General features: G+C 39.1%; 1 protein-coding gene across 1 annotated transcript in view; it reads right to left on the bottom strand.

The window, feature by feature from the left end:
* The window catches only part of FAM135B (family with sequence similarity 135 member B), a 131,298-nt gene that overhangs the window by 101,263 nt on the left and 16,691 nt on the right, over positions 1 to 13,344 (bottom strand). Inside the window, exon 2 of the mRNA XM_005145497.4 lies at positions 3,947 to 4,026. Coding sequence (XP_005145554.2) covers positions 3,947 to 4,026 — 80 coding nt within the window. The remainder of the gene's footprint in view (positions 1 to 3,946; positions 4,027 to 13,344) is intronic.

Below are 13,344 nucleotides of genomic sequence, written 5' to 3'. Positions count from 1 at the left end.
ACTAGAATGAGATGGAGCACTGCTACAATCTAAGAAGGAGTAAACTGGCAGGTAATATTTTTCTTAAATACTTTGTATTGCTTGTAATTAGATTTTCAGGCCAAGTTTTCAGAAATACATGTCTATTTGAAAAGTTTTGAAAACTGACAATGCGGTACATCTGGATGAGAGAAACAAAGGAAATCTGAACACAAATCAAAGTCCCAAGTAATTTCTTTAGTTAACGTTCATCACCAAAACAGTTTCTTTGGCCTGTAAGCTAAACAGCTAGGCAAGCAGATGGGCAAGCAGCTTTCCATGGTTGCACTACGTGAGAATGAGGCATAGTGGGTCTAAAACCAGAACGTTTAAAAAAAACCTGACTGCAACTTCCACTAATAAAGAATAACTCTCTCTCACCAGCAATGTTTCCAGGAGGTGTGTAGATTAGTGCGAAACACTGCAGAGGAAATGAAAATGTGTACTTTTCCAGAGATTTGATTTAGCTGGCATCTTCAGCAGTATAATCTACTCTCATATTCTTTATAGATACGCTGCTAAGATTTATGTCATGCATACCATCTTCCTTAAGTAATTCTCATTTATACTGCTCTCCTGGTCTCCACCATTTCCCATTCTTTCAGGTGGGGTAGGAAATCAAGATAAAACAGCTAATCGTAACTATTTCTGACCAGTGTTATTCTCGCAGTGTTTTAATCAGTGACTTTTAATCAATGGGTTAACTTAAAGTAAAAATATTTAAAGATATGTTTTTAAGCCCCTGAATTCTTTTATCTAGTCTCTATAACCTGGAAATCAATGAATCATAACTTCTATGAATTCTAAAAATAGTTCCAAAATATAGGACAGCTGAAACCTGAAAACTTGCTTAAGGCACTTAGTGGATAATAAAACAACTCAGCCAATCAGATAATCATACAAATGCGCAACTGGGAGGTGGCATATTCTCTTTCCCTGTTCCTTTAGCTCTTTGTGCTTAAGTCATGTAGATTCAGCCTACCGTATGCTGTAGGTGGACACCATCACATGGTGGCATATGTAAAAGCCCCATAAATTCACTCAGGAAGGCCTTGCTGGCATTTAGCTTTAAGATATGTCTGCATATACTCAGCCCTGCAGAACCGATGCTGAGGCCAATGAAGTATGTGCTGTTATGAGATGCAAAAGAACAAGTGGAGAGCACCATTTGTTCTTTAGGATCCAAAAGCAGGCTGCATCACTCATGGTATCTATTCAAAGACAGGAAGCTAAATTTCATGAGGGGTTTAAAATCTGAATGTGAGCAATTAAAGACTTTGCAGGACAAGCCTTGTTCTTTCTCTTATTTTCTTTTCATTGTTGAGAAAGTCTTTAGGAAAACTACCTTGCTAAAAATGTATAGTAGCATGAATGAAATGTATATATTTTTATGAATATATATATATGCATACATATGTTCATGCAACCTGACTCAATATAAGCTAATATAGAGCCTTGATGAACTAAGTGACCAAATCAGAGGAGCTACCGGGCTCCAGAACATCTTCCATTTGCTTCAACTGTAGCACATAGCTCATTCTCTTCTCACAATGTAGATAGAATACGGCCAACATGTGGATCCTCTAGTAGGTTGTCAAGGCGTCCTGTATACCCTGTTGGTCCTGCATCATAGATTGAGTTTTTGCTGGAGAGATTTGGCTGGTAACCACAAATAGAATGATGGGGTTTGGTCTCTGCTGCTGAAAGCATCTAGTAGGAATGTTAATGCTGTCGGTTCCCATGGGTTTATCATAAATCCCGCAATATTTAATAAAAAGGCCACATGCACTAGAAGATAAATACTACCTCTTCTTTATTTATATATTTCCATATTTTATATATTTTATTACTGTCTGTATTCACAGATATTACTTTATAAAATTACAAAATTGTTTTCAAAATATCTTCCAGTTCTTATAGATGAACCCTATGAGCCTGATAAGGAAAAGATAAAAAAATACTTAATTTAAATCTAACTCATGAATCCCACCTATTTTGCATTCATTCTCATTGTTGAAGAAGGAGTTTATTCACTATAACACCCTTGTTTTGTTGCAACACAACTTTAATAAGCATGTCTTACTGAAACATGCACAACAATTCAATTAGTTCCATCCCAGCTATCTCCATACTGAGAGAGATCAGTGGCATGAGAACGAAAAGAACATTATGGCATATTTGCCTTCAAGTTCAGACCCATTAAATGACTCTTGCAGACCTATGAGATCAATTAGGAAGTACTTGTGAAAATAGCCAAGGAAAAACTGTTTAGACCCTTAACAGCTTAAATACCCACGTCTTGATGCCCTGTAAAGCTATTAGACTCGAGTCTGGATTGCATTAGCACTATGAAAGTCAGTTGCTAATTCTGTAACCACACAGCCTGTCTTGCCTCTCTCCTGCCCATACTTTTACGTGAATTGCTTCTAAAAGGGGTGAAAGAAGAAGAGACACCTAAGAAAATACTAATCTGAATGAAAAGTAAACACAGAAAGTCGCAAAGTTTCTTCCTTAAATAATGCAGCTATGCCTGGTTCAATGCAGAATATGAGTAGTTTGGGGAGTTTTACTATATGTTGTTGAGGGTTTTTTTACCCATGGAAAGTAGAATTGTAGCTATCTTCATACTGGGAATATTCCATTAGTTTGAGAGTAGTTATGCCAGAAACTACTGTAATTTGAGGACATTTCCAGAGAGCAAAGAAAATCCAGGGGATTATGCATATGCCAAGGGTGAATTATACTGGAAGATGATGAAAAATAATTTTCTTTCTTCTTTGGGGACTTTCATACTAAGAGGTTTTCCAAACCTGGATATGTTATGTATTTATTTTCTAGATATTTCTTTATCCGCATTCTGAGTCTGGGAAATCTTTTCAGGTGATTTCTTCATATTTTTGTACAAATTTTTGCATTTTATACAAATATAAATTGTCCAATTATTTTGCATTTAAGTGTTATCTTTGTATTAGAATGTATTTTCATTGAACCAGACTTCCAGACTGAAAAGTACATTTCATTTAAGAACCTATAATCCACAGAACAATATTAAACTGGAAGATTCTCAAATTTAAGAATTAAAATCTCCAAAGTTCAGGAACTCAGTAATCCTGCACTACATTTGTATTTCCTCTATGCATAATATTGAGTCAAAAGGACTCTTGAAGTTATTCTTTAAAGGTTGTTGTTAATATTGTGCATTGGATTTGTGTGGCAAGGTTTTAGTAGAAGGGAGGCTGCAGGGTTTTCTTCTGTGAGAAGCAGCCAGAAGCTTCCCCCATATCCAATGGATCCAACACCAGCTGCCTCCAAGAAAGACCCACCGATTGTCAAGTCTAAGCTCATCAGTGATGGTGGTAGCACCTCTGTGGTATCATTTAAGAAGTGGGGAAACTTCTGTGCAACAGCAGCCAGGAGAAAGGAGTGAGAATGTGTGAGAGGAACAGCCCTACAGACACTAAGGTCAGTGCAGAAGGAGGGCAGATTCCCCTGAAGCCTATGGTGGAGACCCTCCCATTATATTTATCCCTGTCCATCTGAAGGGGGGGAGTGACAAAGCAGCTTTGGTGGGCTGCTGGCATCCAGGAAGGGTCAACCCACAACACACTGAAACAATTTTCAACCATAAATCACTTAGAATAGTAAACCAACTCTTTCCATTGTCAGTGAGGAAAGCCACATACAAGATGGACTGCTTGCAGATAAAACAGAAAGAATTTGTTCTGTTTTTCTGATGGACACAAATGCTAAAACTTGAAGCCCAAACCCATATCAGAACAAAGAGCTGAACAGCTATTAGTTATTAGGGAAATCCAGTTTTGGATCCAAATCCATATCCAGGCTCATCTGTCCCATACACACACACACACTCTCCTCCTCCATGCTGCCCCACCTCCAGTCATGTCACATCTCCCTGGGACCTGCTTACCTGTCTGTCCTGCAATTGTAGCAAACACCCTGTGGGGAAGCCTGGATGGGATCTTCAGTCCAGCTCTTATCTGGTAATACCTGGGGGGAAGGAATTAAATATTACATGTCATAGGTGATCACTTGATTCAATCCAAAATTCTGTTAGGAACACGTCCTGGGCAACTGCACTCAAACAGGAGTGTTCAAGAGAACAGGCAGGCTCAGAAATACTGAGTCTTTTGCTTTTTAGTTTCAACTAAAGTGGGTTTACACTGATTTTAATCAGGCCCCTCCTATTTCACAGCAAGCAGAATGGACACAAGGACCTGATATGTGACTAATGAGGAAAGACTGTGAAAAGCTCTTGGCTTCATGTAGGGAAAAGAAACATATAGAAATATCTACAATAAAAGGCATTGAAATCAGACAAGTGGAAAAAAACAAAGAGGAAACTTCTGTGGGAAAACAAGATATGTGTTATCTCATATCTGGGAAAATTCAATTTGTACATAGTGATTATCATTCTGCTGTTCCCTCTTGAGGCTACTGTGTCATGAAAATGTTATCATTAATCATATCTAAACCAGCTGTATTCTAGTTATTTGCCATCCCATTGGTAATCACTATGTTAAGTGAAGGAAGGCAGAAAAAGAAACCAGTAATTTCCCCGGCCTGCTACATACAGTGCAGGTTACATTAGAACATTTGCAATTATGAGCTCAATCTAGAGTAATAAAACTCATCCCAGTCTTCCTTCATCACTACTTTCATGAATGAGGAATAGGAGGCAGTGCACAGTAAAGTACCTAACCCACTGTGCTGTAGCTCAGGACACCTCTCCCTGTTTACAGATCTCCCACTGACCTGCTGTAACACCACATTGGTGTTTCTCCTTTTGCTGCCTTTCCCCTCCTGCTCTTTGCTTGGTCTATTTGGTGATAAATTCTTCATATCTCACTAGTGTTTACAGATATTTTTGGCCTGATTTGTGTTTAAGACTCTAAATACAATAATAAAGGTTAAATTATAACTGTTAATATCTACTTAACATCTAAAGATGTTAAGACACTTTCGTAGCATTATTTCCTTAGAGGACCACAACTGTATTGTGAAAATTAACAGTCGGAATACCCAGTTTTCTGTGAGCTGCTGTATAAACAGCTCATACAGGTTACACTCACCAATAATACCTTTGCTAGGCGTGTAACAGTGGATAAACCAGACCTCTGTGCCTGCTAGGTTAAAAGCTGAAGCAAGGGGTTTGATGGGGAGAAAGAGAAAACACTTTAGAGCCAATTGCACCAAGGTCCTTCACAGCTGAAAGCTCAAATTACCCTACCTACTCCCACTGGTAGATCATTGCCAACTTGGATATAATTCCAGCATGGGCTCTGACATTTTTAGGTATTTTTTTAGGTGAGAACTTCGGCACGAAAACTCTCCACTTACGTATTAGTTTTCACAGAAGAAAATAAAGGAAGCGCAGTACCTAGTTAAAAATAACAGCAATTAAACCTGAACTGCTTGATCTTTCTCTGCCTTATGCCATCCTTGCACTATTGTAAGAACTTTTAATTAATGCAATTGCTCTTGATTTACTCCAGAGTAAGTACAACAATTATACCTTAAGACCCTTCGTATTCCCATTATAGTTAGATGAAATGCAATTTTTAACAGTAAAAAGTACCTATTCGGACTATGCATACAGTATAAACTTCCAAATAACAGTAATGAAGAATGAAATGATTGCCACAGTGGTGTAATGGGACACTTGTTATGCAGATATGTTTTACTACATGCCCATTCCACTAGACTTATAGCTGTTTGGTTACCTCTTTAAGATTTTCTGTATAAGACTGTGGTGGGTTTTCCTTGACTAAGGGCCAAATTCCCACCCATGTGGTCTCTCACTCCCCCTTATCAATAGGACAGCAGGAGAAAATATGATGAAAAATAGAGTGAGATAAAGCAGGGAGATCACTCACCAGTTACTATCACAGGCAAAAAAAAAGACTCAATTTGGGGAAAATTAATGTAATTTATTCACAACTGGGTAGAAAGAAACAAAATCCAACACTGAAACACCTCCCAACACACCACCCCCTTCTTTCCAGGCTCACCTTAACTCTTTCTAACTCATCTCTTCCCAAGCAGCACAGGGGAATGGGAATTAACAGTCATTCTATAACAGTCCCTCTGCCACTCCACGCTCCTTTCACATTCCCTGCTTCAATGTAGAACCTTTCACAGGCTGCAGTTCCTCCAGGAAACAGCCAAGTGACTATGTACTGCCACACTATGATAATGTCTGCCTTCTGTCATCATGTGTCTCATGTTCAGAAGCATCTCAAGAAGCCCTAAATACTTGCATTAGGAAACTGATTTCCAGTGGCTTGGCTGGTACTCCAGGTCAAGTCATCTAAAGCTGAGGAGACTACACATAGGTGCCTAAGGTGCCAGTTTCAATGACCATATATCAAAACTCTCAATAGACTTACAGACATTCAGGTCCTAAGAGAGGATGCTGAGCAGCCCTTGGCTTCACTCACTGTCCAGGCTAGAACTGTTGACTACAATACAGCCTTGGATATCAAAAACATGTGAAGATACCTCAATCCTAGTGGCTTCATAACAAGGTTATTTCCACTCTTCATTATTTCCTTTGCAAAATGTACTCACTGTAATAACATTAAGGAACTAGGTCTTCATCTTATTTTAACCTTTCTTTGTTCCTCCCCTTAATTTGAATGTCAGAGTTATCCTGTAAGTCAGAAATAGACATCTTCCTGTGTATCCCCTAAGTTTAACTGCCAAAAACAAAAACTACATAGAAAAGCCATAGAAACCTAAGGAACACTCAGATTACAGTTAAACTAACTAAGATTGAAGTTCCAAATGTAAAGAGAATCTGGAGACTAGTAAGATTTGCAGTACTAAGGAATATTGCCAGGAAATGTTACTCATATATCATAGGCAACCAAAGTTGTTTTCACTCTTAATTAAAAGCATGGCATTTATCAGCTACTAGTAAATTATTTATGGCATATTATTTGGCACCTGATGCCAAAAGTTTTGACCTTGATAAGACAATTTGCAATTAAAGCAATTTGGAATTAAATACATTATTCCTAAACAAAACATTTGGAGAACAGTCCTATGGCCAGAAGACATAATAGGCTTTTGAATATTCAAGATTTGTGCAACTGTGCATATGTACACATTGCAATTCCTTGCACATCAAGGTAGTGACACTTCTGATCAATTAGCTGAATGACAGAAAAGGACAGTAACTTAGAGGATCTCAGATCAAAGTCCCCAATGCCAGTGACTCTAATAGAATTAACACACATGGAATGAAAGTATTACAGGCTCAAATCCACACATTGCATTAAAAAATTAAATGGAAATGCTCACAATTTATCTGTTTATTCCTTTCTAAATTGAATATTTTCTCTGAAAATCTTTGAGAACATGCCATTTTCAATGCCAGTTTCAGTAACAACAGTAGCAACAGCTCCAAAGGAGCTAAAGATATCCTCATGTGAGTTTCACCAGACCTTTTGTTGTCCACTTAAAATAAATAACCTCCATACAGGAAACTGAACAAAACCCATTAACTGTTGGGCTTTTTTTATTTTCCTATTTTTACACCACATTTCAATATTAAATCATAAGATGGACAAATATCATTCATTTTTTCCCCAGAGCTTCCTCTGAGTCCCTGCAGAGAGGGAGGAACTTCTTAACAGTGGCTTTATGCCTAAGCAAAAACATAAAAATGAAGGCTCTTGCTTTCACACTGTGAAGCTGGATGTTACTTCACAATAGTTTGTACATTGTAAGGAGGCTTTTTCTGATCAAAATGCAGGCTGCTGCAAGACACTGAATCCCAGTGTTTTCTTCAGCAGCAAATGATGAATAGATAAAAAATAGATAAATAACTCTTATTCCCCAGCCTATTGCCCTACACACCTTTTGGTTATGCCAATACAAGTAATAGAGAGACCAACATGTAAGAGAGAACCAGGTTAATACGAGCAGAAACAACAAATAAAAGACTCTTTTTGTCAGTACCTTTAAAATAATCCATGTTGTTTTATAACTGAGTACTGTGCTCAGTCCCTGCTAACATGACAGTAGATAGAAAATAGTTCTGACATGCTAAAACCACTCATTTTATTACAGTTAGGTACTGTCTGCACTAGGAATGGCATATAACATGCTGAGAAACAACAGGTACAGTGCTTCTGGTTTTTCTCAGGATGAAGCAAATTACCTCCAGCTGGCTTTAAATACTCTCACTAGGAAGTAGCCTCATATGCTGATTATGCTCATCAGCCTATTCATATCCACCCAAACAAAAGAGGGATCAGTTTAATGGCTGGAGCTCTCTCGGAGTCTCCATGGCCTGCTCTTACCTGAGTGGAACATTTGATGTGTGGACATTACATTAGTAGAGCCTTGAGGTTGTCTGGGTAGAGGCAATGCACAGATATGGCTTCTCCCTCTTTGTATAAGTAGCTGCTGTTTGTGAAGAAATCTTACAGAAAGGGACTTTATATCTGCCCAGCTGATTGAACCTCTCCAAAATTATATGAGGCACAAAGAGAAAAATTACAGAGAATAGGAACAGCATATGGAGGTCAAAATCTATACTTAACACTAGAAAATAAGGCAGAGGTAAATGTAGCAAAAGCCATCAAAATAGTTACAGGAGGTTCTCCACCACATATGTGCAGGAAAGAACTACCTGGTATTTATATGGGACTGACATTAATAGTAGATGAGACATTGCCTTCAAAACAAACAAGCTATTTTGCCCTCCTACTCTTTTTTATGAAGAGCACAAATGAGAAGGCTAAAGAGAAGGAATACAAAGAGTCTAAGAAGAGCACAGCCAAGGTGCCAAGATCAAAGAGGTCAGCATGTTTTGTGAAGAGAAAGCTGGAGAACCTTGGCAGAAGTGAAATGTGAATTGGACACTGTGATACAGGTTTATCACAAATCCTATAAATCCATAAAGGTACAGAAGGGTTGGTGATGAACAGAAGCTAAGCACTCATTTTGCAAAGGTGCTGAAATAGACATCACTATGGGTCCCTGATTATGGACCCTGAAATACGTAAGGTTTTATGATAGATTTTAAAGGAACGAATAAATAGGAAAATAAATGAGAAATTCCAATGCAATTCCTGTTTTACTACTATTAGGCTAAATCTGACTCATTAAGCAGTGTGTCTCCTTGAATAAGCAGCTTGTTTGTGTTTCTTCTTTTTTCTTTTTAAAGATGAGTGCAGAAAAGCTTATTTAGACCTCAGCAAAGCAGGGAGACCAGAAAATTGCCAGCTAATGTGTAACAGGAGCTGTGAAGCAAAGATCAGGAAACAGCAAGCTGATTTTAAGGAAAGAACTAAAGGAACTTGGCACACTTAACTCAGCAAAACACAGCAGTCAGCTCCCTTCTCCATCTATAAATACATTGTGAGGAAAAACATCAGGAAGGAAGAAGAGTGAGGTACAAGAAAATACAACATTGGCACAAGAACAACTGCATATAAACTGTCCATGAATAAATGCAATTTAGACATAAGAAGTTGTAGCTTGCAAAGATCATGAAACAACTTCCAAACAGAAGCAGGAATGAAAAGCCAATTTTCTTTCAGGGAAAGCTGAGTACCTCGTTGAATGTTTTATAGGACACGGATCCTTCTTATTTGCAGGACCAATGTTATTTATGCAGGCAGTGCATAGCACTCCAAGTCTCTTCTCTTTTTCAAGACAGACTGCACAGGTCACCCATGTAGCAATGAATTTGCTATCACCACCTTCACTGGCTATTTGTGAATTGCTTATCTTTAAAATTAAGTAGGTAATTTGAATATCCATTTTGTTTTCCTGTGCCTGGACATATATTAATCCCTGATAGTCTGTACTGACTCATCTAGCATGTTGACATTAAAGCCATGCTTTAATGGCTTTAATGCCCTCAGGAACCTCATTCCACTAATGGATGTGTTGAATGACACTGCCTTCCCTTGCCTACCCCTTCAAGAAGTAGAGCTACTGACAACTTCCAGTGTCTTGGCACTGCAGTGGTCAGGCCTCTACTCAGGAGCACCAAGATCACTCCCAAATGTTAAGTGCTCCCTTACTGATCAGGCAGGGTGCAAAAGGATTCAGGGGTTTTGCTGTCTTTGGCAATTAGTACATTGTACTCAAATTCACAGAAGAGATATTTAGTCTTAGGAGAATAACATGTTTTATCACAGGGTAGTACCTAATCCCAAAGGATTTATATCAAAACCAACCCAGAGAGACACATCAAAGGATCAGGCTGGTACCAGCCCTGGTACGGACACTTTGGACTCCACTCTTCCTTTGCTTCACCCTTTCAGGTCAATGCCAGAGCTCTCATGTAGTCCTACAAGTTGCTGCCTACTTGTCTTCCTCTGCTATTGACTGATAACAGCATTGTAAAGCCCAGGTTAATAAGGGATTACTAGATTGAGACAAGCAATTTGTTGGATAATATTGATGCCTCATGCTACCAAACCAGATCACAAGGAGAGCTGACAGACTAGACTTCTCCCCCCTTGATCATTCCTGCAGCTCAGTAACACTGTCATAGCAGACAGAGAAGTTCAAAACTTCACAGCTTCCACCTGCTTTGGGTTACACTGAACAGCTCCAAGACTTAAAGTTTCATCCTAAATTACAGAATCACAGAATAGCGGGGGGTGGAAAGGACCTTAAAATCATACAGTTCCAATCCCCTTGTCAGGGGCATCGGTGCCTCACACTAGACCATGTTACTCAAGTCTCTGTCCAATCTGGCCTTGAACACTGCCAGGGATGGAGCATTCACAACTTTCTTGGGCAACCTGCACCAGTGTCTCTCTACTTTCACTGTAAAGAACTTCTTATATCTAACCTAAACATCCCCATTTCAGTTTGAACCTGTTATCCCTTCTCCTATTGGTACAGTCCCTAATGAAAAATTATGTTTCATTTTAATTAACAACCTTTATTATACAGTGCAAACTATATGCTGAGCCTGATCAGTCAGACTGGAGCTTCTGTAGCTCTTCAGACCAGTGCTGGAGTTGCCTTCCAGCAGCATCTGTCCACAGAACTGTGTTGAATTGCAGCACTCTGCTTTACAAGTAAGTGAGGAAAAACCTTCCAGGCAAGGAAAAAACATATTCCCTTACGAAAACAGCATGAGAAGAGACCTCAAATTCCTACGCAAGATGTAACTTCATTTGCCATACAGAAGTTTGAGCTCAGGGTTTTCAAATCAATGAAAACCATATTCTCTCTCTGGAAACATGAACAGACCTTTCTGTCCTGCATTGATGATCCTCAAAAAGGATTCCCAAGCGTTTTACCATCTCAGACCTGCCTGCTACATATTCCAAAAGTTTATGCAGGACAGAGGGGGCATCTATGATCATCCAGGCTGATTCCCAGAAAACACAGTAATCGATAATAAACTAATCACACTACTATTTCCTATGCAGACACTGTGAGCTGAAACTTAAAAAAAAAAAAAGCCTAATATGTACTTTGCTTCATGCTTGAAAAGTGAAAAGTAAAAATCAGCTACTGTCTTGAAGGTGCAGGGAGAAAGTCTGGGTTAAGAAGGCAGCCAAAACACAGTTTATTTCTCCTCTCCTTCAGTGAAAAAAATTAGAAGTGTAGCCATAAAAAATTCTGTAACATTTTATCAGACAACAGAGGATCCTTGTTTATGGTGATAGAATCATAGAATAGAAATCATAGAAAGGTTTGGGTTGGAAAGGACCATAAAGCTCATCCAGTTCCAACCCCCTGCCACAGGCAGGGACATCTTCCACTAGAGCAGGTTGCTCCAAGCCCCTGTGTCCAACCTGGCCTTGAACACTGCCAGGGATGGGGCAGCCACACCTCCTCTGGGTAACCTGTGCCAGTACCTCACTACTCTCATAGTGAAGAATTTTTTCCTAATGTCTAATCCAAACCTGCCATCTGTCAGTTTAAAGCCATTCCCCCTTGTCCTGTCACTACATACCTTTGTAAAATGTCCTCTCCAGATTTCTTGAAGGCCTCTGTAAGGTATTAAAGGCCACAGTAAGGTCTCCCTGAAGCCTTCTCTTCAAGCTGATCATCCTCAACTATCGTAGCCTGTCTTCACAGGAGAGGTGTTCCAACACTCTGATCAACTTCGTGGCCTTCCTGTGGACTCGCTCCAATGAAAGTAAGTGTAAAATTAATAATGTAAGAGGAGGGCAATCCGTACCCTCCTTGCAGTAGCATAAGTGATGTAGCCCTTGTCTCAAGCTAGAAAGCATAGTGGGTCTATTAAAGGCAAACTTCTCACCTACAGAGAGGCTGTATCATTCAGACCCAAGGAAGCATGACAAAGGGAGTTGTGCATTCGATGAGGGCAAATTGTTCAATTTCTTTAATTTTTTATTTTTTTACTCTGACAGAAAATTTTGTTTTAACAACAAATACTGCCCAGTTCTGCAATCCTGAGAGGTACTTGGTGTGATTCATTCTCACCCAAGCAAACAGTATGCATGGCTTCTCAATGTTTTCTGAAGATGCTCAGCATGTGAGAGGAGCAAATACAGATAGCTGTATCTTAAGTCCAGGACTTAAGGCTGGAAGCAATCAAGAGCCATGTGCTCTGCGTATAACATGAAAAAGATATTAACAGCTTTGGGCAAATGAGCACTAGTATTAAAAGTGATGCAGATCCGTACTGGAGCAATGGTAGGCATATTTCAGAGCAGTACTTAATCAGAGACTACACTTGGCACTTGATGTTTTTGAGGCTTTCATCTGGATCCCAGTAAGCCACAACCATGATAATTTTTATACTTCTAGGTTCTTATAGATTTCATCAGATCATCTGTCTTATGCAGAAACTTGGTGCCCTACAGGACACAAACACTCCACCCCTTGCATCTCTGCTCTCTGACAGTTACACAAACCATAGCTCTTTACATCTCCACTGTCACTCTTTACATCTCCTTTTATGCTTACCTTAGGGACTCTAGCATTTTTATGCTCATCAAGATACAAATGCTACTTTTTATTTGATCCATATCCACGCTCTTAAAGCAATTTACCCTTTATTTCCCTTTCAGACAGCATAATAAAGTAGAGGTGAAGAGGAGTAAGCACTAGAATGGTGAACAGCAGAGTAAAATGAAAAATTAAATGGAAAAGAGATGGGGAAAGCAAAGGGCAGAAATATTAGGACCCCAATAAAGATATGAACATTTATATCCTACTCTTAAAGGCAATAAAAAGCCTTGAAAACATAGCTTAATTTAGTTTCACAGTCAAGTATCCACCTTTTTCAATCTGCTCTTCCATTATATGAGCAGCTAGAGAAAGAGAGGGTTGTGCTCTTCTAACTGAAGCACC

This window comes from Melopsittacus undulatus, chromosome 1 (assembly GCF_012275295.1).
Source record: "Melopsittacus undulatus isolate bMelUnd1 chromosome 1, bMelUnd1.mat.Z, whole genome shotgun sequence".
NCBI classification, from domain to species: domain Eukaryota; kingdom Metazoa; phylum Chordata; class Aves; order Psittaciformes; family Psittaculidae; genus Melopsittacus; species Melopsittacus undulatus.
The sequence above is the reverse complement of the archived record's forward strand: the minus strand, read 5'-3'. Positions and strand labels throughout refer to the sequence as shown.